The following is a 26,976-nucleotide window of genomic DNA, read 5'->3' on the forward strand; positions in this document are numbered from 1 at the left end:
ACAGAGATGAGAAGAAATTATTTCTCTCCAAGAGTCATGAATCTGTGGAATTCAATACGCCAGAGCGCATTGGTTGCTGAGAAACTGAGCAAATAAGACCATAAGACATAGGAGCAGAAATTAGGCCATTTGGCCCATCGAGTCTGCTCCGTCATTCAATCATGGCTGATAAGTTCCTCAACCCCATTCTTCTGCTTTCTCCCAACAACCCCTGATCCCCTTGATAATCAAGAACCTATCTATACCAGTCTTAAATATATTCAATGACCGGGCCTCCACGGCCTTCTGTGGCAGTGAATTCCATAAATTCACCACTCCCTGGCTGAAGAAGCTTCTCCTTATCTCCATTCTAAAAGGTCTTCCCTTTACTCTAAGGCTGTGCCCTCGGGTCCTAGACTCTCCTACCAATGGAAGCATCTTCCCAACATCCAATTTGTCCAGGCCATTCAGTATTTTGAAAGTTTCAATTAGACTCCCTCTCATCCTTCTAAACTCCAATGAGTATAGTCCCAGAGTCCTCAAACGTTCCTCATATGTTAAGCTTTCCATTCCTGGGACCATTCTCATGAACCTCCTCTGAACCCGCTCCAGGGCCAGTACATCCTTCCTGAGACATGGGGCCCAAAACTGCACACAATACTCCAAATGTGGCCTGACCAGAGCCTTATAAAGCTTTAGTAGTACATCCCTGCTTTTATATGCAAGTCCTCTCAAAATATATGCCAACATTGCATTTGCCTTCCTTATACTGACTCAACCTGCAAGTTTACCTTGAGAGAATCCTGGACTAGAACTCCCAAGTCTCTTTGCACTTCAGACTTCTGAATTTTCTCCCCATTTAGGAAATAGTACATGCTTTTGTTCTTCTTACCAAAGTGCATGACCTCACACTTTCCCACATTGTACTCCATCTGCCACTTCTTTGCCCACTCTCCTAACCTGTCCAAGTCCTTCTGCAGCCTCGCCACTTCCTCAATACTACCTGTCCCTCCACCTATCTTTGTATTGTCTGCAAACTTAGCCAGAATGCCCACAGTTCCTTCATCTAGATCATTAATGTACAAAGTGAAGAGTTATGGTCCCAGCACCAACCCTTGCGGAACACCACTCATCACCGCTGCCATCCTGAGAAAGACCCCTTTATCTCTACTCTCTGTTTTCTGCCAGACTGCCAATCTTCTATCCATGCTAGCACCTTGCCTCTAACACTGTGGGTCCTTATCTTACTCAGCAGTCTCCTGTGTAGCACCTTATCAAAGACATTCTTGAAGTCCAGGTAGATAACATTCATTGGCTCTCCTTGCTCTACCCTGCTCGTTATTTCCTCAAAGAATTCTAGCAGATTTGTCAGGCATGACCTCCCCTTGACGAAACCATACTGACTTTGCCCTATTTTACTATACACTTCCAAATATTCAGAAATCTCATCCTTTACAATGGACTCCAAGATCTTGCCCACGACCGAGGTTAGGCTAATCGGCCTGTAATTTTCTGTCTTTTGCCTTGCTCCCTTTGTAAACAGGGGTGTCACATTAGTGATTTTCCAGTCCTCTGGGACCCTCCCTGACTCTAGTGATTCCTGAAAGATCACCACTAACGCTTCCACTATCTCCTTTAGAACTCTGGGGTGCAGTCCATCTGGTCCAGGTGATTTGTCCACCTTCAGGCCAATCAGTTTTACTAGCACCTTTTCCTTGGTGATGGCCACCATACTCAGCTCTGCCCCCTGACTCTCTTGAATTTTTGGGATATTACTTATGCCTTCCACCATGAAGATTGACACGAAGTAATTATTCAATTCCTGAGACATTTCCTTGAGGAAGTAGGTAGATTCTTAATTAGTTACAGTTTATTGGGAGCGGTGGAGTTGGGTCCAAGATGTGATCAGCCATGATTGTTTTAAAGGACAGAGCAGGCTCAAGAAGCTGAGTTGCCCACTCCTGCTTCTAGTTCTTAGGACTAGTAGAGTCCAATTCTTAACAAATCTTCACCCTGTCCTCATGCAGTATAAATTGTCCTTGCCTCTGGACCTAGATTGCCTACACTGATTCCGAACCCTGAGTGATACTTCCTGAAGTGAGAAGAATTTTGCTACATGGGAAGAGATTTGTCGGCCCATCGTGTCTGCAACACCTGTACTGCTCGTAAACAAAACCCTTTCACTGTACTTCGGTACATGTGACAATAAATCAATCAATCAAGTACCTATCTACTCTAGTTCCATTTTCTAGCACTTGGTCCATAACCTTGAATGCGATGGCACTTCAAATAATCACCTAAATACTTTTAAAATATTTTTTAGGCAGAGAGTTCCAATGAGTTATGTCTGCCTTAATTGTGCAATGTATCTGTCAATTATTCTGCATGCCTATGTAAATGTAACAAATTAGTAACAGAAGTAATCTACATATGAAGGGTATGGACCCCCTTCAACCTTACTTATCTGTTTGTCCACAAAATTAAATAAGGTCAGACAAGTGGAGGAGTCATGATGTGCGATTAATCCATGCACATTACTTCTGACATAAGCAGTACACGAATCTGGTGTTGCTTGCCCATTTACAAAACTGTAGCATGTGACTGAGGTTTGTATTGTACAGTGGCTGACGCAGAATAGTGAGTGGCTGGTATGAGTACAGGCTAGTCTGCACTACTTAAAGGTGTCTGCATTTCATAAAGGGGAGATGCATTTGATAGGAGCAGAACTACAAGAAGAGCTACTATGGAGCAAGAAGGAAGTGGCAAAGTTTTATGATGAAGCAACGAAGGTCTCATTTACAAATATTCTAGCAGACCCTGTGATGGATGTAGGAGCAGATGCTGGTGAGTGTCAACAGTGAAGGTCTGAGGACTGGGTGTAGAACAATGAGAATTTCACTGACCTCCCATGAGTGTTCAAAGTCAAAGAATGCACCTTCAAGATGCCATATCCCATCAGCTACACCACTCGCCTCACCTCCCAACAATTTTTAACAATCAAGAGCCATTCCTTGAATTTCTAGCTTTGTTTCATTCTCAAACAGTTAAAACTGCTGCAGGACTCTCAACCTGCAACATACAGCTTGTATCCACTGCTCCCCATTCAACTACGAGAGCCATGTTACACAAACAATGCACTCTCTGGCAAATTTATTTCTCTCTTGCAGGGGATTTGGCATATAATCATAGGCAGCAGCAATGGCTATTGGGGTGGGTGGGCAGTGAAGCTTGTGGTCCGGCATGGCTTTAAGACCTTGCATAATGGAAAGAAGATGGTCACCATCACTGGATCAACCATGACTGAATCCCAGAACAGGCTGATGAAAGTATTAAAGATGAAAGTAACCTGTTTGGGTTCTTGTAACGCAGTAGTAGTGTCCCTGACCCTGGTCTAGGAGACCTAGGTTCAAATCCAAACTGCTTCAGAGGTCTATAACAAAATCTCAAAACAGGTTAATTAGGGGAAAAGATATGAAAGTAATCTATAACATAATTCTCCTCATGTATCCCCCTTATCTCTCATACTACAATCTCTCTGGAATATACATGCTGCAGGTGGTTAAAAATCCACCCCATTGCATTCCTGCCACCACTACCTTGTATCACTGGACTAGCAATTCAGAGGCTCAATGCTACTATTCTGGGCAGCAAGTTCAAATTCCACCAGGACAGTTGGTGGAATTTACATACAAATGAATAAATTCTGGAATTGAAAACTAGCCTTGGTAAAGGTGACCTTGAAACTTCAATACATTCAAAGCAATTAATTAGGAGCAGTTATGGGTTATTCAGTTTCTGTTTGCCCCCATCACCCTACCAAGCCTACTATGATAGGCAACAAGATCATGGGTGATCAGATACTAACCTCAAATAAACCATAACATTATGAGAAGTAGGCCATTTGGGGTTGTAGACTTGCTCGCCGAGCCGGTGGGTTTGGTTGCAGAGATTTTGTCACCCTGCTAGGTAACATCATCAGTGCGCCTCCGGTGAAGCGTTGGTGTTCTGTCCCACTTGTTATTTATAAGCCTCAGTTTGCTGGGGTGGGTGGCATCACTTCCGTTCTGTTTCTCAGTGGTTTATATATTGGGTCCAGTTCAATGTGTTTGTTGATGGAGTTCCAGTTGGAATGCCACGCCTCCAGGAGTTCCCTAGCTTGTCTCTGTTTGGCTGATGCTATAATGGATGTGTTATCCCAGTCGAATTCGTGTCCTTCTTTATCCATGTGTATTGAGACCAGTGAGAATTGGTCATGTCTCTTGGTGGCTAGTTGGTGTTCATGTGTCCTTATTGTCAGTTTTCTTCCAGTTTGGCCTGTGTAATGTTTCTCACAGTCCTTGCACGGTATTTTGTAGGATACAGAAGCTACAGGTGCGACAGAAGTACAAGTAAGTGAGGAGGGCGAGTTGCCCTTTTGGTAGAGGAGTGCATAATAACAGTGCTTAGAGAGGATATTCTTAAGGGGTCATCGAATGAGGCAGTATGGTTAGAACTTAGAAACAAGATGGGGATGGTCACTCTGTTGGGACTGTAGTATAGACCCTCAAATAGCCAGTGTGTGCTAGAGCAGCAGATGTGTCGAGAGATTGCAGATACCTGTAGGAATAATAGCGTAGCATTCATAGAAGAATCATAGAATTCTTACAGTGTGGAAACAGGCCCTTCGGCCCAACAAGTCCACACCGACCCTCAGCGCATCCCACCCAGACCCATCCCCATCCCCATCCCCACATAAGCCCCCGTAATCTACACATTCTTTCACACTACGGGCAATTTAGCACGGCCAATCCATCTAGCCTGCACATCTTTGGACTGTGGGAGGAAACCAGAGCACCCAGAGGAAACCCACACAGACACGGGGAGAATGTACAAGCTCCACACAGACAGTCGCCTGAGGGTGAAATCAAACCTGGGCCCCTGGTGCTGTGAGGCAGCAGTGCTAACCACTGAGCAACCGTGCTGCTCTAAAGTATTGGTTGGAGATTTTAATTTCCCCTGTATTGACTGGGCCACCCAGAGTGTAAAAGGCCCAGACGGGGTGGAATTTGTCAAATGTGTCCAAGAAAGTTTCCTAAATCAATATGTAGAGGGCTCTACTCGGGAGGCTGCAACACTGGACCTCCTCTTAGGGAACAAGGTCGAGCAAGGGACTGAAGTGTCAGTCGGAAAGCACTTTGGGTCCAGTGACCATAACTCTCTTAGTTTTAACATAGTTATGCAAAAAGATAGGAAAGGTCCGCAGGTTAACGTGCTGACCTGGAGCAGGGGTAATTTTGGGGCCATTAGGCAGGATCTAGCAGAGTTTGATTGGGTGAGTCTGTTTGAAGGAAAAGGAATGACTGGCAAATGGGAGGCTTTTAAAAGTCTGGTATCAAGACTCCAGGGACAGTATGCCCCTGTTAGAGTGAAGGATAAAGCTGGCAGGTTTAGGGATCCCTAGCTGATGAGGGATATTGAGGCTCTGGTCAGGAAAAAGAAGAAGGCATACATTGGGTTTAAGCTATTGGGCTCAAGTGAATCCCCAGATGACTATAAAAAATATAGGAACACACTTAAGAGGAAAATCAGAAGAGTAAAAAGTGGGTCTGAGATGAATCTGGAAAATGTTAAAGATAATCCCAAGAGGTTCTATAGCTATATGAAGAGTAAAAGGGTGGCTAGGGAGAGAAATAGGTCCCCTTAAAATCAGCATGGCTGTCTCTGTGTGGAGCCACAGGATATGGGGGAGATTTTTAATGAATATTTCTCCTCAGTATTTACTGAGGAGAGAATCGTGGATGCTAAGGAAATAAGGGAAACAGATGGGGAATGTTTTGGACCACATACACATTACCAGAGAGGGAGGTGTTTGCAGCATTAAAGCACATTAAGGTGGATAAATCCCCTGGGCCTGATCAAGTCCATCCATGGATGTTTTGGGAGGCTAGGGAAGAAATTGCAGAGGCCCTTGCAGAGATTTTTGCTTCATCTTTAGCCACTGGTGAAGTTCTGGAAGACTGGAGGGTGGCTAATGTTGTTTCATTGTTTAAGAAAGGTAGCAAAGACAAACCAGGGAACCACAGGCCAGTGAGCCTGACATCAGTGGTTGGCAAGTTATTGGAGAGGATACTGAAGGACAGGATCAACCAACATTTAGATAGTCAAGGTCTGATTAGGGATAATCAACATGGGTTTGTGTGTGGGAAGTCATGCCTGAAAAATCTTTTAGAGTTTTTCTCAGAGGTAACGAACACGATGGATAAGGGTAGGGCAGTGGATGTTGTCTGTATGGACTTTAGTAAGGCCTTTGACAAGGTCCCACATGACAGGCTAGTCATGGAAATTAGGTTGCATTGGATCCAGGAAGATCTATCTAATTGGATTCATAATTGGCTCAATGGTAGGAAGCAGAGGGTAATGGTTGAAGGTTGATTCTCGGACTGGAGGCCTGTTACTAGTGGTGTGCCACAGGGGTCAGTGCTGGGACCTTTGTTATTTGTAATTTGCTATTTACATAAATGATCTGGATGTAATGTACATGGCAAGATTAGTAAGTTAAAACCGAAAGAACTGCGGGTGCTGTAAATCAGGAACAAAAACAAAGTTGCTGGAAAAGCTCAGCAGGTCTGGCAGCATCTGTGAAAGAAAAAAGAGTTAACATTTCGGGTCCGGTGACCCTTCCTCAGAACTATAGTAATGATTAGTAAGTTTGCAGATGATACAAAATTAGAAGGTATCGTTGATTGCGAGGAAGATTATCAAAAGTTATAGATGGATCTTGATCAGATGGGGAAGTGGGCTGAGGATTGACAAATGCAGTTCAATATAGGTAAGTGTGAAGTGTTGCACTTCGGAAAGTCAAAACAAGGTAGGACTTATACAGTAAATGTTGAGATCCTGAGGAGTGTTGTGGAACAGAGGGACCTAGGTGTACAAGCACCTAGTTCGCTGAAAGTAGTGTCACAGATTGAGAGGTGGTGAAGAAGGCATTTAGCATGTTGGCCTTCATCAGTCAAGACATTGAGTACGGGAGTTGGGATGTTATGTTACAGTTCTGTCAATCGTTGGTTAGGCCGCACTTGGGGTATTGTGTATAGTTTTGATCACCCTGTTATAAGAAAGACATAGTTAAACTGGAGAGTGTGCAAAGAAGGATTAGTAGGCCCTGAGTTATAGGAAGAGGTTGGCCAGGATAGGACTTGATTCCTTGGAATGTAGGAGAATGAGGGATGACCTTATTGAGGTGTATAAAATCATGAGGATGAAAGGATATGTTTTTCCCAGGGATGGGGAATTAAAAACTAGAGGGCATAATTTTAAGGTGAGAGGAGATAGATTTAAGAAGGAGCTGAAGGGCAACTTCTTCACGCAGAGAGTGGTGCATATATGGAATGGGCTACCAGAGAAAGTGGTTGATGCAAGTACAATAGTAACATTTAAAAAACATTAGGATAGGTACATAGATGAGAATGGTTTAGAGGGATGTTGACCAAATGCGGGTTATTGGAACTAACTGAGTGGGCACCATGGTCAGCATGGACCAGTTTGGGCCGAAGGGCCTGTTTCTTTACTGTATTACTCTATGACTCTCTGACTCTAAGTGACCAGGAAGGTTGATGTAGGCAGGGTGGTAGATGTAGTCTATATGGATTTCAGCAAGGCTTTTGTTAAGGTTCCACATGGTAGGCTGCTCTGGAAGGTTAGATCTCATGGAATCCAGGGAAATACAAAGTGATGGTAGGAAACAGCGAGTAATACTGGAAGAATGATTGTTGGACTGGAAGCCTGTGACTACTAGTGTGCTCAGGGGTCGGTGCTGGGCCCATTGCTGTTTGCTATCTATATCAATGATTTGGATGAGAATGTACAAGGCATGATTAGTAAGTTTGTGGATAACACTAAAATAGGCAGTATCATGGGCAGTGAGGATGGTTATCAGAAATTGCAGCAGAATCTTGATCAGCTGGGGAAGTTGGCCAAGAAATGGCAAATGGAATTTAATATAAACCAGTGTGAGGTGTTACATTTTGGAAAGTAAAATCAAGGTGTTTCATGGTGAATGGTACGGGCTTAAGGAGTGTAGTGGAACAGAGGGACCTTGGAGTTCAGGTGCACAGTTCTCTGAAAGTGGAGTCACAGGTAGACAGGGCAGTGAAGAAGGCTTTTGGCACACTGGTCTTCATCAGTCAGGGCATTGAGTACAGAAGTTGGGAAGTTATGTTGTAGTTGTACAGAACATTGGTGAGGGCACACTTGGAGTATTGTGTTCAGTTTTGGTCACCTTGCTATAGGAAGGATGTTATTAGATTGGAAAGAGTGCAGAAGAAATTTACAAGGATGTTGCCAGGATTCAAGGGTCTAAGTTATAGGGAGAGGTTGGACAAGCTAGGACTTTTTCTTTAGAGCATAGGAGACCGAGTGTATAAGATCATGAAAGGCAGTCTTTTTTCCAGGGTTGGGGAATTGAGGATCTGAGGGCTTTAGTTTAAGGTTAGAGGGGAAAGAATACATGGGAACCTGAGGGACAACTTTTTTATACAGAGGTTGGTACGCATATGGAATAAGCTGCCAGCAGAAGTTGTTGAGTTGGGTACATTAAGAACATTTGGACTAGTACATGGACTGGAAAGGTTTAGAAGGATATGGGCCAAGCAGGGAAGTGGGGTTAGCGTGGATGGACATTTTGGTCAGCATGGTCCAGTTTGGGCCCAAAGGCCTGTCTCCATGCTATAGGACTCTATGACTCTACAATCATGACAGAATGGTGATATTTTTCTGAAGTCAGGATAGTGGTTTGGAGGAGAACATAGAACATAGAACATAGAACAGTACAGCACAGCACAGGCCCTTCAGCCCATGATGTTGTGCCGACCTATCATCCTACTCCAAGATCAAACTAACCTGCATATCCTTCATTTTACTATCAACCATGTGCCTATCCAAGAGTCACTTAAATGCTCCTAATATATCTGACTCTACTACCACTACTGACACTGCATTCCACGCATCCACCACACTCTGTGTAAAGAACCTACCTCTGACATCTCCCCTATACCTTCCTCCAATCACCTTAAAATTATGAAGTTGCAAGTATTTGTGTTCCCATGGAGCTACAGCCACTATCCTTTTTATTCATTCACAGGATGAGGGTGTTTCTGGCTAGGCCAGTATTTATAGTCCATCCCTAATTATTCAAGGGCAGTTTAAGAGTGAACCACATTGCTGTTGGGTTGGAGTCACATATAGATTTCAGATTTTTAATTGAATGCAAATCCTAGTTTTGAACCCACGTCCACAGAACATTACCTGGGTCTCTGGATTAATAGTCTAGTGATAATACCACTAGGCCATTGCCTCCCCTACTGCTTCTAGTTAGTGGAAGTCATAGATTTGAAAAGTGCTGTCTAAGGAGCCTTGGTGAGTTGCTTCAGTGCACCAGGTAGATGGTACACAGTGCTGTCACTCTGTGTCAGTAGTACAGGGAATCAGTGTAGTCAGATCTTTGTTCATGGGTGCAGATATGAATGGCCTCCCTCTGTGATATAAACAACTATTTGGAATGAATGTTGAACGTGGTCTATGGGGTGCCAATAAAGCAGGGTGTTTTGTCCTGGATGGTTTAGAGCTTCTTCAGTGTTATTGGGAATTGTACCTATCCAGGCCAGTGGACAGTATTGACAGTATTAAGGTAAAGAAGGCAAATGGTATGTTGGCCTTCATTGCGAGAGGTTTCGAGTACAGGAGCAGGGATGTGTTGGTGCAGTTGTACAGGGCCTTGGTGAGGCCTCACCTGGAATATTGTGTGCAGTTTTGGTCTCCTTTTCTGAGGAAGGATGCTCTTGTTCTCAAGGGAGTGCAGCAAAGGTTTACCAGGCTGATTCTGGGGATGGTGGGGCTGACGTCTGAGGAGAGATTGACCAGGATAGGATTGTTTTCTCTGCAGTTCAGACGACTGAGGGGGGAATCTCATAGAGACTCAGAAATTCTAACAGGACTGGACAGGGTAGCTGCGGGGAGGATGTTCCCGATGGTGGGTGCATCAAGAACCGGGGGTCACAGTATAAGGATTTAGGGTAGACGATTTAGGACAGAGATGAGGAGACATTTCTTCACCAAAGGAGTGGTGAGCCTGTGGAATTCATTACTACAGGAAGTAGTTGATGCCAAAACATTGAATGTATTTAAGAGGCGACTAGATATAGCACTTAGGGTGAATGGGATCAAAGGTTACAGGGAGAAAGCAGGATTGGGCGATTGAGATAGTAAGAACTGCAGATGTTGGAGTCAGAGATAACACAATGTGGAGCTGGAGGAACACAGCAGGCCAGGCAGCATCAGAGGAGCACAAAATTGACATTTGGGGTCAGGACCCTTCTTCTATTGAGTTGGACGATCAGCCATGATCATGAAGAATGGCAGAGCAGGCTTGAAGGGCTGAATGGCCTCCTCCTGCTCCTATCTTCTATGTTTCTACATTTCTATGACTTCCAAATGAGAATTGAACTTTTGTCTGTGCAGAGTTATGAGGTGAAGAAAGGTGAATTGCTGTTTTGGAGAATTAGTACAGACCTGGTGAGCCAAATGACCTTCTTCTGCCCTGTAACTAATCTGTGAAAGCATTGGGAGGTGGTGGGTGAAGGATGGCATGGAGAAAGTCTCCTATTCTGTGGCACATTGCAGTTCAGTGTCACCCAAGGCAGCCAAGGCATTTGTAATAAATCACAAATCGACCTCAGTGTATTTTTATAATGATTCAACCACTCTTAAAAATTGCAATGAGTTTCATTGCAAATCCCCAGGTTTATAATGTTCTTCAGTTCTGCATAAGAATCACGTTGACCTTGAAACGTTAACTCAGTTTCTATCTTCACAGTTACTGCCAAACCTGCTGAGTTTCTCCAGTTTTCTGTTTTTAATTCAGTGTCCTCAGTAATGTTCCTTCTGCTTATTACAGCAATGCATTTTATTAATTGCGACGATTGCTAGCTACCACATCACAGGTCACTTCAGAAGGTAAAGATAATATCGACAAATGTGTGATCTACGACGAATACAATGAAAATGTACACGGGCATATGTATTTATGATATGCTCACAAGCCTAATTCCTACCACCAATGAATGTATTGCATGATTAAATATTGATCTACAGTGCCTGACATTTGACGTCAGGGAGATTCATGACAAATCAAATATTTCCCATTACCAGCGCTTGTTCAGTGACAAGATCCTAACAGACTTTTCAGTTAACTTGTCCCTTAGACCACAAATTGCAAAAAAAGACACAGCACCTCGATCCTCCACTGAACAATCATCCTGGATGGCACTGCTAATCAGTGTGGCAATATAAGATTATTCTTATCAGAGAATGGACTTTATTTTTCAAAAAGATATTTGAAGATGAATAAGTTACTTCTAGCTGTTTTTTGACCCTTCACACTGAAAGCTATGAACGCAGGCTCCTACAAACATTTACGGGGCCCCTTTTACTCAAAAAGGCAAGGCTAAAAGGTGACATAGAATAGGCTGTGGCAGACTTTGAAAGGGGCAATTCATAGCGATGTTTCCTCTTGCAGTTGATCCCAAATAAGGGGCCAAAAATGTAAGAAAGTTGCTTATATCCAATCAGAAACTTCCAAATTTTTGCCCAGAGACTTTTTTTCCCCTTTATTCATTTAATGGGATAAGGGTGTCACTGGCTAGGCAGCATTTATTGCCCATCTCTAGTTGCCCAGAGGGCAGTTTGGAGTCAACCACATTGCTGTGGGCCTGGAGTCACATGTAGTCCAGACCAGGTAAGGATGGCAGTTTCCTTCCCTAAAGGGCATTAGTGAAGCAGATGGGGTTTTCCCCTGTCAATTGGCAGTGGATTCACAGTGATCATTAGATCCTTAATTCCAGATGCTTATTGAATTCAAATTCCACCAACTGCTGTGGCAGGATTTGAACCCAGGTCCTTAGAACATTATCTGGGTCTCTGGATTAACAGTCCAGCGATAATACCACTAGGCCATTGCCTCCCCTATGAGGCAATTTGTAGTTTAGAATGTGAAATTCACAATCACAGGGAATGGTTGAGCAAATAGTATAGATACATTTACGTAAAAGATAGGTCAATTATGTGAGGTCAAGTTTAAAAGGTTAATCTGATAGGATGAGATGAAGAGAGTTTAACGAAGGACTCGTGGAATATATAAGCATTGACATGGGCTGTGAGTTTGAAAGGCCTGGTTCTGTGCAGGGAATTTAACATATTTCCATATAATGGTTTGATATTTTTTGTTTAACTTTGGAAAATAATCTGGTTTAATGGAATCACCGTTAGGATTGGTGCTCGTGTGACACATGCAAAATTCACTTTTAGCTTAGCGTTAAAAATGGTGTCAGATCTGGCAGTGCAACCCAAGAGACGTGTCTTTGAAAATGAGTTCTGGGAAACACCAAAAGCGTGTGATTTCAAATAAACCTGTTGGACTATAACTTGGTGTTGTTTGATTTCTGACTTTGTCCACTCCAGTCCAACACCATCACCTCCACGTCAAGAACTAATGTGGTTTTGCAATCCTGTTGCCCAGGAATTGCGGCTGAGAGCTGGAAATGAGGGCTGGGAAGCCTGAAAGCGACCATACTCTCCATTTTTGCTTAAATTTTGCTCATTTACTCTGCCAAATTTCTTCCGATCCTTCTCTCTACTTTGCATTTCATTGTAAGTGAGCACTGTGTCACATGATCAAACAACCAATTGCGTCAAAATTCTGGCAAGGAATGTTTGCAATATTCTTCTTATGGAATATAGACGTGATTGACTAGGCCATCATTTATTGCCCATCCGTCAATGTTCATAAGAAGGTGGGATGAGCCACCTTCTTGTACCACAGCTCTCCATATGGTCTAGGTATACACAGTGCTGTTGAGAAGCGAGTTCCAGGATTAGATCACTTAGACTGGATAGTCACTATAAACAGTTCAGCTTGGGCAAAATAAATAATAATCTGAACGATGGAACCCCTGTAAATTATTCCAGAGATGAGATGGATGATAGAAGCCCGGTCATAGGAAATAGCCTGGAGTAACATGAAGAAAGACAGTGTAACAACCTGGTTGATCAAGGACAGTTTGTTAAAGGCAAAGGTTCAAGAAACTAATGGAAAGTGATTAACATTATGGCAGGCTTTTACCCCAGGTTTAGACAAAGAACTCAACATATTATTGGATATTTTGATTAGAAGAAAATCTTTCCAGGTGCAAAATATGAATCTTGGTCACTTCCTACAACACAGGACATTAAGAGTCCATTATAGATCCATGAGGGTTGACTTCTGAGAACAGTATAAAGCAAGATAAATTTGGGAGACATCAGTATACAAATGGTGGAGAGAAACTCTCAAAGATTCTTACACTCTTGGCTAATTTGAGAAGTCATAAAAATACAAGGCGCTGAGAAGAAACAGGAAAGAAGAATGAATGAGTTACTTGTGCATACCAACTATCCTCCTGTAGATTCAATCAGTCCTCATTACATGTCATGGCCACGTATTTTTCCTTTAGAATTAATGTCTTCTAATCCATTATAAGGTTTGGCTAATTGGAATAATGATGGGCCAAAGAGCCCTTTACTGATTGATTAAATAATTGATAGCAATAATAAATTGTGCTTAAACTATCAGGAAATTGGGAGTGTTAAATTACAACAGTGGTGGACTAACACAAAAGTACAGGGCTGATACAAAACCAAAGCTATGAACAATCTTTGACAATATTAACTTGATACAGTCCTATTCATACACCACACAAAACAAGTATGATCACAAAGCCCTGAATTGGACATTAGATGGGACATTTAATAGTTGTAAAAGATTTGTCAAGTGCAGAACTACTGTCTTCAGCCGGAAATGACTAGGTTTGAACTTCTTCGGTCTGTGATTTACTGTGTTCCATCACATGCTTTCCCTTCCAGCCACCATGTAGTCATTTCTCCTTTACCCTAAAGAGGAAAGTATAGCATCTGGTGACTTTGGTGTTCAAGTCAATCTGAAATGAATGAACTTGTAATGGAATTAACCTTTTCCAATGCTTAACTTGGTTCAACAGTCCAAATTGTTGGTTTAGCAGCAGACAATTGAACAAAAATATCCCTTATCAACTTTATATTGTTTTCTGGTTTGAGAAAGCACAATTGTGTGTTGTGGTAATCAAAGCTAACCAGAAAATAGTTTTCATGATGTAGATTATTTCCTAAATAAGACATTTTACTTTCCACTTTTCCATCCTAATTTCCATTTAGGAACAGAAGAAGGCCATTCAGCCCCTCCAGCCTGCTCTGCTATTCATTTAGATCATGGCTGGTTTATATCTTAACTACTCCCAGCCTTTGTTCCATAATTCTTAATACCTTCACCTAACAAAAGATTATCAATCTAAGTCTTGATATTTTTGATTGATCTCTAGCTACCACATCATTTTGGATGTTTGCAACCACTGGGATGTACCCTAACCAGTGAAATAAAGATTCTCCAAAGGGGTGCAGGTTAGGTTAGACCATGCTAAATTGCCCGTAATATTCAGGGGTATGTATGTTAGGTGGGTTAGCCATGGGAAATGCAGGGTTACAGGGAAAGGGTAGGGGGATGGGTCTGGGTGGGATGTTCTTCAGAGGGGCAGTGTGGAGTTGTTGGGCTGATTGGCCTGTTTCCCCACTGTAGGGATTCTATGATTTCGATTCTGTGCTGACTGTTAATGTTGTACATGAATATAAAAGCAGGGATGTACTACTGACGCTTTATAAGGCTCTGGTCAGGCCACATTTGGAGTATTGTGTGCAGTTTTGGGCCTCATATCTCGGGAAGGATGTACTGGCCCTGGTGCAGGTTCGGAGGAGGCTCATGAGAATGGTCCCAGGAATGAAAAGCTTAACATATGAGGAGTGTTTGGGGACTCTGAGACTATACTGATTGGAGTTTAGAAGGATGAGGGGGGATCTAATTGAAACTTACAGAATACTGAATGGCCTGGACAGAGTGGATGTTGGGAAGATGCTGCCATTGGTAGGAGAGTCTAGGACCCGAGGGCACAGCCTTAGAATAAAGGGAAGACCTTTTAGAACAGAGATAAGGAGAAAATTCTTCAGCCAGAGAGTGGTGTATCTATGGAATTCACTGTCACAGAAGGCTGTGGAGGCCAGGTCATTGAGTACATTTAAGACTGAGATAGATAGGTTCTTGATTATCAAGGGGATCAAGGGTTACGGGGAGAAAGCGGGAGAATGGGTTTGAGGAACTTATCAGCCATGATTGAGTGGCAGAACAGACTCGGTGGGCCGAATGGCCTAATTTCTGCTCCTACGCCTTATGTTCTTATAATAGTGTTTGGGAAGTGGATTTAAGCAAATGGTGTGAAGCATATTTACAACTGTCCCCACATCTGCCCCCACCCCCATCAGTGAGGAAGTGGGAGATGGTAAACTGCCATTTAGTCACAATAGGGGCTGCTTATCCTTGGTTTAAGATGAATCACATCCCAGAACCCATTGCTACCACTGCCTCCTTCATTGTCACTATATCCTTGGTGGAGCCTCTTGCATCATCTTACTTTCTTCAACACTCACTCAGTCCATATCCACATCTCAATCAATCTTTTTTTTCCCTCTTCATATTTCAATGTTTTCATATTCAATTTGGCCTTTAATTGTTGTCAAGATAAGACTGTCAGGTCTTTATTACTTGTGACTAAGCTCTCTCTCTCTCTCTTAACTGCTTAGCAAAACTTATGATTCCTGAACTTCAACTCTTCATCTTGTTTTGTTTCAGTATCTTTCCAAGAGGTTCTGGGTATCATCTACCAAACGCACATTTTCAATCCTCCTCTCGTTCTCTTCGGAATCGAACTCTCACATCCATAGAGTGCAACATACCAGACCACTGATTGGATTAGATATTTTTTAAGGTTCATGCTAATGCTCAGACTCCTTGTCACTACTTAAATCACTGCTGACACACCTTGCCAAAGCTAATTAATCTGAGTTAAATTCTTGGATGGACCTTTGGTGTTTATCATCAAGCCGAGGTCTTTGAAATTGAGCAATAAATTCCACCATATCCTGTTAATAAATTTTTAACAATCCATCACCTCAGCCTTGTTTTCAGCTCCTGCATGGACTTTCCCATTCTGATCCCTTTAACCTCCTGAATCCTTAAGAGGTCTCACTGAGGGAGAAGCTATTCCCACTCTTAAGAGGATGGGGAACCAAAAGGCACAAATTATCATAAAAGAAGCAAATGCATGGTGTGAAAACAGTTCTTCACACAGTAAGTATCAGGCTCTGAAATGTGTGGACATGCACTGGAGACAAACTTAACTGAGGCATTCAAGAGATCATTAGATGTTTATTTAAGTAGGAACAATGTGTGAGGTCATGGGGGTACAGGCATGATTTTGACACTAAGTTCAAATGATTGAAGAGTCAAAGTAGATATGATGGGCTGAATGGCCTCCTCTTACACTATAACAATTCTGTAAGATCCCTGTGGTCCTCTAATTCTGGCATCTTGCACATTTTCAGCTTTAGTTCTTCCACCATTGGTGGCTGTGCCTTCAGCTGGCTCGAAACTAAGCTCTGGAATTCACTCCCTAAACCTGTCCAGCTCTTGCTTCTCCTTTAAGATTTTTCATGCCATGTTCTCCCATCCTAACATCTCTTTATGTGATTTAGTGCCAAATCTTTGTTCAACAAAGGCCCTGGAAGGCCACTTGGAAATAGTTCCTCGTCAGTCAAAGGCACAATAAAATTCTCAAGTTGCTGTCATTGCTGTTTATGGACAGCGCATGTTGGAACTTTGCTGCTCCTCAACATCACACAACACAAATACGCTGTCAACCTCTCTATTTCAACCAAATGCCACAAAGAGTTTAAAAAAAGAAGGGCTTCCCTTGGTGACACTGTTAATAACTGAGCTATACAGATCGGAGAGCCTTTTGTTCAAGTCCCAGTTTGTTGATCAGTTTATTAATCCAAGGCCTTGTGGCACTGGGACATGGGGAAATGCCTTTGCGAAAAAAAGAAAGAGAAGGGGAAATAATCAGCCAAGGTTCCTGCTTCCCGGTCAACTATGATTTAAAGTTTTGGCTCTAACCCCCTTCCCTACGAGTGCTTCACAGCCCACTGATAGCCAAGCTGAGATCATCACCCTCTGTACTTGTCAGTCTGCCCTGGACTGATGTTTAAGGTGAATTAAATGCAGCCTGGAGATCACCAGAAATCAGAGAGCTGCTCTCACTGCCCAACATCATGCCTCCTATTAGGGATGTGATTCCCAAACGTTTTCCCACGAAGAACACATTTCAAGATTTGAAAATTGTCACGACCCCTGGGTCAATACTGAGAGGTGGGGGAGAGGAGGTGAAGAGGAGGAAGATCTGTTTTGGAAGGGGGGTGCAGGGAGAAGGGTGGTAACTTGAGTTCCACGATGGCCATTACTGCCTCGATTGGAATACAACAATGCTTTACTGATTCAGGACAGGCAAATATGGACAACAAAAAGCATAGGCAGGAAACCGAGCATTCAACATATAAGACAAGTTCAGATGCATATCAAAGGTCTCCAATCATATTGTACAATCATACTAAAGCAGGAGAAGGCCATTCAGCCCCACAAGCCTGCTCCATTATTCAAGGCCGTGGCTGATCTTCTATCTCCACGAAATATTTCTGTTCTGTTGCCTTATCTCTTGATGTCAGTAGTAACTGGAAACCTATTGATCTCAGTCTTGATCTTACACAATGACTGAGCCTCCCTGGCTCTGGGGTAGAGAATTCCAATGATTTGCCACCCTCTGAGTGAAGAAATTCCTCCTCATCTCAGTGCTAAATGGCTTGCCTTTTATTCTGAGACTATGTCCCCGGGTTCTAGACGCACAGCTGGGGGATACATCCTTTCTGCATCTACTCTGTCCATCTCTTTAAGAATTTTGTCTGTTTCTATGAGATTGCCTTTTGTTTTTCTAAATTCCAGAGAACATTAACTCAGTCGCCTCAAACTCTCCTCATACAAAAGTCCCATCATGTCAGGTTCAACGATTAACAGTTAATATTTTTATTGAAACATATACAATCCTGAGGAGGTTTGAGGAATCTAGAACTAGGAATCACAGTCTAAAATTAAGGATTCTTGCATGTAAGATGGACGTGAAGAGAAATTTGTTCTCTCTCAGAGGGTTGTTAGTCTCTGGAACTCTCTTCCCTAGAGAGGATGGAGAACGGGTCCTTGAGTCTGAGTAGAGCAGATCTGTGATTGACAGGAGCTTGAGGTTATGGGCAGCCACTAAAGTGACATTAAGGCTGCCATTATCATCGTCATGACGTTGTTGAATGGCAGAACAAGTTTGATGGGCTGAATAGCCTACACCATAACCCTGCCTCTATTTCTTATGATTCTACGAAACTCAGTCACTCCAAACTAATACTAAATTTGGATTCATTCTGATAGCATAGCTCCTTCCAATTTCTAACTTTATCGTTAAACCATTCTGTGCAAGAGATGACATTCTAACTACGATACAGACAGGCAGATAGATAAATAGCCTAGCTACAGCATAAAGTTACTTCAGGCCTGCAAAACCTTCCAGAATGGCCAGGTGTCTATTGGAATTGGCATCTATCTCCTGATGGCTCTTGAAATCATCCCAGGAAATTTGCTGAAAGTAACATGAATGATAGGGAGCTTTTGTCAAGGGGCCAGAGGAGATAGGTGCTGAGTGTCCCCAGGTGTTTGCACAGCAATAGCTCTCTGTCCCAGTTACACCCCTCACCCCCATTCCACCAGAGCCGGGTTGAGGCCTGGACTCTCTTGGTGGTGCCAAAGGATTGCCACGGATCTCCTCCCCTGCTCCAGAGCCTCTGGGACAGAAGGAGAGGAAGGTGGGCAGTGCCACGTCAGCCTGCACCCCAGGATTTGTTCTCCCTGTGGGGTGGCTACCTGTTCCTGGTAAGGGGCAAGAATGGAGTTCGGCTTGAGGGTGAATTCCCATTGGCCTGGGGCTGGGGGGTGGCAGCCGTTGAAAATACTGAGCTGGAGCTGGTACCTGAGGTCACAGGCAGCTGGTCCCCAGTAAAATATTTTGCTTTCGATAAAAATGTACAAAACCCCTGCCAAGTAAAAGCAGTCTGAAATAGAGATAGGCTTGCTGAGGATGATCTCTGCTGACAGCAATAATTGGGGAGCATGTGCATTTTTTTTTTGAACGGCAAATGGTGCAATTAGCTGCAACGTTTCCAATTTCAGAACAGCTGAGCCTTCCAGGGATCTCACAGTGGCAGCCAGCTGTGTGCACTCTCTACTACCATCTTTAGCTTTCTCCCTCTGGGAATGAACCACACAACACGGCCTGCCGCTTCACTGATGTGGTACGCACATTTGGCCTACACATCATTTCAACAGAATCTCCTTCTGCCCAAAGGAATTGCAGCCATTGAGACATGGATTTCGCAGATGATATGATTATTCCCAGTTTCGTGAGACTGGTTTTAAACCCAACGTTGGTTCAGCATAAGTTCAGGTAAGATGTATCCTTCACATTGTTTACCACATCGAAGCTGATGTGTGGTACCGAGAGTGTACCGCACTACTGCATGGACACAATGGGCAGAGTGGCCTCTGTGTTGTAACAATTTTCTTGTCAACTAGCTTGACTACGAATATACAGACTCAGTAAAGTTCTGGCAACATGAGTTTGAATCTCGCCTTGGCAGATAATGAAATTTGAACCATAAGACCTTAAGATATAGGAGCAGAATTAGAACATTTGGCCCATTGAATCTGCTCCACCATTCGATCATTGTTGAAATGTTTCTCAGCCCCATTCTCCTGCCTTCTCCCCATACCCTTGATTCCCTTACTAATCAATTACCTACCTATCAATCTGTATTAGTAACAACAAGAATCCAATAAAACTCAATAAATGAACTCAGTAAAAATTTTGAGTAACGAGTCTAACAGTGGCTATGAAACCATTGTTGACTTTTTTGCTCTATTCATTTGTGGGATATGGGCGTCGCTGGCTGGGTCCAGCATTTCTCGCCCATCCCTACTTGCCCTTGAGAAGGTGGGGGTGAGCTGCCTTCTTGAACTGCTGCAGTCCTCCTGCTGTAGGTTGACCAACAATGCTATTAGGGAGGGAATTCCAGGATTTTGGCCCAGCGACAGTGAAGGTATGGTGATATATTTCCAAGTCAGGATGGTGAGTGACTTGGAGGGGAACTTGGAGGTGGTGGTGTTCCCATATGTCTGCTGCCCTTGTCCTTCCAAATGGAAGTGGTCGTGGGTTTGGAAGGTGCTGTCTGAGGGCCTTTGGTGAATTTCTGTAGGGCATCTTGTAGTCAGTACACACTGCTACTACTGAGCGTCGGTGGTGAAGGATTCTCAGGAAAAACCCAACTGGTTCACTGATGTCCTTTAGGGAAGGAAACTGCCATCCTTACCTGGTCTGGCCTACATGTGACTCCAGACCCACAGTATGGTTGACTCTTAACTGCCATCTGGGCAATTGGGGATGGGCAATAAATGCTGCCGAGCCAGTGATACCCTCATCGCATGAATTCATTTTTTAAAAAAGTAATTCTCACTTAAGAGCCTAATCCCACTATTTAAATCTACACTGATTACGTGAGACCTGCTGAGTTTCTTCAACAATTTCTGTTTTTGTTTGTTTTAGATCTCCAGCATGCACAGTTCTTTGAGTTTTTATACCAGGAAGACTCTGACGTTTGTGAGAAAAGTTTAAAAATGGGTGTCTCACCACATTGTGAAACAAAACAAGCAAACTTGACTTTGTCCTTCTGGTGGAAGAGATTCCTTAACGAAAGACACTTTGTGCCTGATTGAGAGTCGAAATATCAGTAAGGCAGAGGTAAAAAGGCTGAATATAGCCTTTCCTCTGACACCTTGCCAATGATCCCCATCCTATCCCATCTTAACTTTCTTCAGCGATTGAAACATCTAATGCAACACACAGAGATGGGATTTCCACCCAAATGTTGGATCAGTGCACTGATTAAATCTCTCCCTCAGAGTTAAGAGCCCTCGTGGCAGCGTTCATATTGCCATTTAGGAACTTCATTCTCTAGGGTCCTGGAAATCAGGCTGTTGGGGGTGGGGCGGAGGAGGGGGTTGCTGGGGGCAGAGGAGGTGGGTGGCAGGAAGAAGGTGTTTCTAGATTGGTGTTGGAAGCCAGGCCTTTCCATCAAGTTAAATTCTGCTTAGGTTGACTGTAGAAATTATAACAAGGTCAGCCACGTGGACCTCATAGAATATGAGTTCCCTGATTGGGGCTGTTAATCTGGCCCAATCAGGGAGCCCTGGCTGACATTGACTGTGTATGAGGCAGTACTAAAGTCAAGGACTATGCATGTGTAAATTGAAAAGTAATGGGATATTGGCCTCAGTGGAGTTATTTCACTGACAATCCCTAAAGAGCCCTTTTCTTGCCGCTGGTAAGGGCAAGTTTCAATTCCAAAAATGTATAAGAAACATTTCTGATGAATCCAGTGGAGAATCTTACCTTTACAAGCAGCGGCCCACGGCATTTAAGAATATAGCCACCAGTTTCATTCAGGAGTTCAGAAGAAGTGGAACTGCATTGTATCTTTAAAGCTAAAAACAAAAGGAGCAAACAAATATCATTTTTCAGTTCTGAAAATAGATTGACAATAATACACACATGAACATTTCCTCCATTTTAATAAGATTATGAGCAGGAGTAGGCCATTCAATCCATTGAGTTCATTTGATTTGTTTTCCTTTATTCATTCACGAGATGAGAGTGTTGCCGGCCAGGCAGCATTTATTGCCCATCCCTATTTGCCCAGAGGGCAGTTGAGAGTCAACCACATTGCTGTGGGTCTGGAGTCACATGTAGGCCAGACCAGGTAAGGACGGCAGTTTCCTTCCCTAAAGGACATTAGTGAACCAGATGGGTTTTTCCAACACTCGACAATGGATTCATGGTCATCGTGAGATTCTTAATTCCGATATTTATTGAATTCAAATTCCACCATCTGCTGTGGTGAGGATTCGAACTCAGGTCCCCCGAACATTATTTGGGTCTCTGATTTAACAGTCCAGCGATAATACCACAATGCCATTGCCTCCCCATTTCATTCAGGAAGATCGTAGCTGCTCTAATAATCTTCAGCAACAGACACAGAAGTTGCTGAAAAGCTCAGCAGGTCTGGCAACATCTGTGGAGAGAAATCAGAGTTAACGTTTTGGGTTGAGTGATCCTTCCTCTACTTCACTTTCTTTCTTATGTATTTTTACTCCAATACCTTACAATCTCCAGGACTCAAAGTCAAATTTAACAACTTCAGAGCATTACCACCTCCTTCCTTGTCTTTTACCCACTCCCCACAACCCTTGGTCTGGTTATGAAATGGGTTCCTTTCAGCTAAGCCAACTCATGTTCAACTATTCACACTTCCTATTGTCAACTATCTAGCTTCTCTTCTCCCATGGCTTAATTTCAACAATCCCTCCGCCTGCCAGCCCTTCTCTCTCTGTCCTCTCCCCACCACCTATCACCAACATAAATATCACCTTTTCCCAGCCTCTTCTAGTTCCGAAGAAGGGTCACTGGACTCAAAATATTAACTCTATTTCGCTTTCCACCGATTGAGCCAGGCCTGCTGAGTTTCTCCAGCAATTTTTGTTTTGTTTGTTTCAGATCTCCAGCATCCACAGTCCTTACTTGGCTGTTTGTGAGAAATGTTTAAAAATTGTTTTAGGATGGTGTTAATGATCTTAATGATCACAAATTGTGAATGAAGACATCACATTCCTTCTTACCTATATATATATCCCCAGAGTCGTTCATCTCTTCCTAAATAAATATTTGTCTGCTTGGCTTTTGAAGAATAAAATGTAATACATAAATAACAAAATGTGCTTGGGTCTTGCCTTTCCAGTAACTGTGAAATTGAAACAGCAAATCTTCCACTGTCATAAATAATGAGTGTACCGTTCTGTGCAGCTGCTGTGTGTTAATCTGAGATAATAATACCAGATTCCAGAAAACAAATACTTGCTAATCATAATTTCAAGGAGAGCATTACACTCTTCAGTCTAACTGCAGCATGCAATGGCCAAAGTACCACCTTGCTAGTTACACATACACAACACCACCATGAGTAGGATTCATTCTGTGGCTGTTTACACAAGATAAATGTAAAGGCTGTGACTTCAATCCAGTATGTTATAGAGTCACAGTCATACGGTCATACAGCACAGAGAAAGATCCTTCGGTCTATCCAGTCCACGTCGAACATAATGCCAAACTAAATTAATCCTGCCTGCTTGCTCCTGGCCCATTTCCCTTCAAACCTTTCCTATCCATGGACTTATCCAAATGTCTTCTAAACGTTGTAATTGTACTTACATCCACCACTTCCTCAGGAAGTTCATTCCACACGTGAACCACACTCTGCGTAAAAATGTTGCCTCTGTTGCCTTTTTAAATCTCTCTCCTCTCACCTTAAAAATGTGCCCCCTAGTCTGTTACTACAGGTTGTATCTGACCTGTGTGTTTGTAGTTCTTTGTTTCAGTGCAAGGCATCATTGGTTTACGCTTCATAGAATTGTAGAATTCATAGAATTGTAGAGTAGATGAAGGTCAGTCAACCCGTAACGCCTATTCTGTCCTCCTAACGTGCAATTCATGCACTGCTTTTTTGTGCCCCCCCCCCCCCCCCCCCCCCCACCCCCACCACATCTTTGCACAATCCTCCTCTTAGATATTCAGAATCTTTAGGAAATGCAGAACAAATTAATAGTACTGAAGGAAGCCCTTCTACCCATCAGGTCTGTGCCAGCCCAGAAACAAACTATCCAGCCTGATTCCATTTTCCAGTAGTTGGCACATGTCCTTGGAGGTTATGAGACTTCAGGTACATAACCACGCAGCAAATCAGGAACAAACTGCTACTTTTTTTGAGATGTTTTCTCTCAGTGCTGGAGCTGATTTCTTCACTACCTTGGAGCAGTAATTGCTGTTTTTATGAGTTTTGTATTGTTTTTGGAACTTTAAAAGAAGATCAGAAACAATGAGACTTTAAATGGGAGGTAAGAAAGAGCAGGAGATGAAGTTTTGGGAGAGCAACCACGTGGAAAGGTCAGAGGAACAAAGAGTGCACTTTCACAGTTGACTGACTGTGGAATGGCAAAAATCTCTGTGATTCAGAAATGATTTCAGTGCCTGATCAGCTAAGCTTTTGATTTTAAGACTTATAAGATATAAGACTTATAAGTCTTCATCTGTTTTCTTTTGTATATCTAGAATAGTGAGTAGGGTTTGGATTGTTTTTTATATTTTACTAAAATCTGTCTCTTTATTTAATTTTTAACATAAAAGTTAGAAATTAAATTATCTTATAGCAGTGTTTTCGAGCAGTAAGACTGTGCTAATGCTGAGTTTTTGAGAAAGTGTGTTGTATTTGAGTTTTGGCTAGATTCTGGGTCTGTAGATTGTTTAGGTGCAGAGATGGATTTTAGTAGAGTGGTGTGCTCTTCCTATCAGGTATGGTAGATTAGGGAGAATTTCAATGTTCCTGGAGATTATGTCTGCAGAAAGTGCGCTTGGATATGAATCCTAGTGGATCGCATGGTTTGGTTGAAGCGGCAGTTATGAGCAATGAGGAATTTACAGAAACCATCGAGTGCGATGGATGGCAGTTTTGAGGAAGGTAGAAGAACTGCAGATACAGTCAGGTGGATGGGTTACTGTTAGGAAAAGTAGGAGAGGGAGGTAGGAAGGGCAGGAGTCTCCTGTGGTTATCCCCATCTCAAACAAGGATGTTGTTTTGGGTCCTGTGGGGGTGATGGACCCTTGGGGAATGTAGCACTGACATCCAGGTTTCTTGCCCATCCCTAGTTGCCCTTGAGAAGGTGGTGGTGAGCTGCCTTCTTGAACCGCTGCAGTCCTCCTGCTCTAGGTTGACCCACAATGTCATTAGGGAGGGAATTCCAGGATTTTGGCCCAGTGACAGTGGCTCTACTGTAATGAGGGTATGTCAGGTTCCAAGCGATCAATTATGATAGGGGACTGTCTAGTCAGAGGCACAGACTGACGTTTCTGCACCTGACAGCGAGACATCAGAATGGTGTGTGGCCTCCCTGGCGCCAGGATCAAGGCTTTCTCGGAGAGGGTGCAGAATATTCTCAAAGGGGAGAGGGACCAGCAGGAGGTTGTTATACACTTTGGAACCAATGACATTGGAATAGAAAGGGATGAGGTTCTGTAGAGAGAATATAGGAAATTAGGCAGGAAGTTAAAACGTATATCCTTGAGGTAGTAATATCTGGATTACTCTCGGTGCCATGTGCTAGTGAGAGTAGGAATAGGAGGATAGAGCAGATGAATGTGTGGCTGAGGATCTGGTGCAGGGGACAGGGATTCACTTTTTTGGATCATTGGGATCTCTTCTGGAGCAGAAGTAACCTGTATAAGAAGGATGGGTTGCACCTGAATTAGAAAGGGACCAATTTCCTGGTGGGGAGATTTGCTAAAGCTGCTTGGGAGAGGTTGGGGTTATTATGGGACACAAAGAGATAGTGAGAAAAGAGTTAGGTCTGAGGCTGGTATAATGGAGAAGAGGAGCAAGTTAAATAATCAAGACAGGCACGAGCTAGGCAGAGAAGGAGGGAAGACTGATAAATTAAACTGCATTAATTTCAATGCAAGAGGCCTGACAGAAAAGGCAGACAAACTTGGGGCATGGATGGAAACATGGGACTGGGATATCATAGCTACTACAGTAATGTATCTCAGGGAGGGCAGGACTAGCAGCTTAATGTTCCAGGTATAGATGCTAATGTAGGATAGAAAGGAAGGCAAAAGAAGAGGGGGAGTGGCGTTTTTGGTTAAAGATAACATTAGAGCTGTACGTAAGGAGAATATTCCTGGGAGAACATCCAGTGAAGTTATATGGGTAGAACTGAGAAATAAGAAAGAGATGATCATCTTATTGGGATGTACTATAGGCCCCCAATAGTCAACAGGACTTTGAGAAGCAAATATGTAAGGAGATCTGAGACTTTTGTAAGAAAAATAGGGTAGGAGATTTTAACTTTCCTAACTTGACTGATACTGCCATAGTGTTAAGGGCTTGGATGGAGGTGAATTTGTTAAGTGTGTTCAGAAAACTTTCTTATTCGGTATGTGAATGTACCTACTAGAGAAGGAATAATATTTGACCTTCTCGGGGGAACTAAGGCAGGGAAAGTAACTGAAGTGTTGGTGGGGCGGTGGGGGGTGGGGGGAGGTCGCGGGGGAGCACTCTTGGACCAATAGTTATGGTATAGGATAGACCTGATCTAAAAGTTAAATTACTAAATTGGAGTAAACCCAATTTTGATGATATTAGGTAAGAACTTTCAAAAACTGACTGGGAGAGGCTATTCACAGGTAAAGGGGTGTTTGGAAAGTGGGAGACCTTCAAAAATGAGATCATGGGTGTTCATAGACAGTGTGTTCCTGTTAGTGTGAAGGACAAGGCTGGTAGGTGTAGGGAATGCTGGATGACAACAAAAAATAAGGCTCTGGTAAAGAAAAACAAGAAGGCATATGTCAGCAGGGATCAGGTGAATGTCTGGAGGAATAGAAGGGCATTAGGAATATACTTAAGAGGGAAATCAGGAGCGCAAAAAATGGGACAAGAGATAGCTTTGGCAACTAGGGTTAAGGAGAATCCAAAGAGATTCCTCAAATACATTAATGACAAAAGAGTAACTAGGGAGAGCATAGGTCCCCTTAAAGATCAACAAGGCCGCCTATGTGTGGAACAAAAGGAGATGGGTGAGATACTAAATACATATTTGGTGTCAGTATTTCCAGTGGAGAAGGACTTGAAAGCTGGGGAAATTGGAGAACTAAATAATGATACGTTGAAAAATGCCCATATTACAGAGGAAGAGGTGCTGGACATCGTAAAACTCAAAGGTGGATAAATCCTTGTGACCTGGTGAGATTCCCAGAA

The 26,976-nt window shown here is 43.0% G+C and overlaps 1 protein-coding gene across 1 annotated transcript in view; it reads right to left on the reverse strand.

Moving 5' to 3' along the window:
* LOC125484144 (di-N-acetylchitobiase-like) overlaps positions 1 to 26,976 on the reverse strand; it is a 75,263-nt gene that overhangs the window by 45,806 nt on the left and 2,481 nt on the right. The window contains exons 2-3 of the mRNA XM_048601563.1: positions 21,510 to 21,601; positions 13,886 to 13,941 (exon numbers count right to left, since the gene is read on the reverse strand). Coding sequence (XP_048457520.1) covers positions 13,886 to 13,941; positions 21,510 to 21,601 — 148 coding nt within the window. The remainder of the gene's footprint in view (positions 1 to 13,885; positions 13,942 to 21,509; positions 21,602 to 26,976) is intronic.

The sequence above is a fragment of the Rhincodon typus genome, chromosome 10, assembly GCF_021869965.1.
Source record: "Rhincodon typus isolate 14 chromosome 10, sRhiTyp1.1, whole genome shotgun sequence".
NCBI lineage: Eukaryota > Metazoa > Chordata > Chondrichthyes > Orectolobiformes > Rhincodontidae > Rhincodon > Rhincodon typus.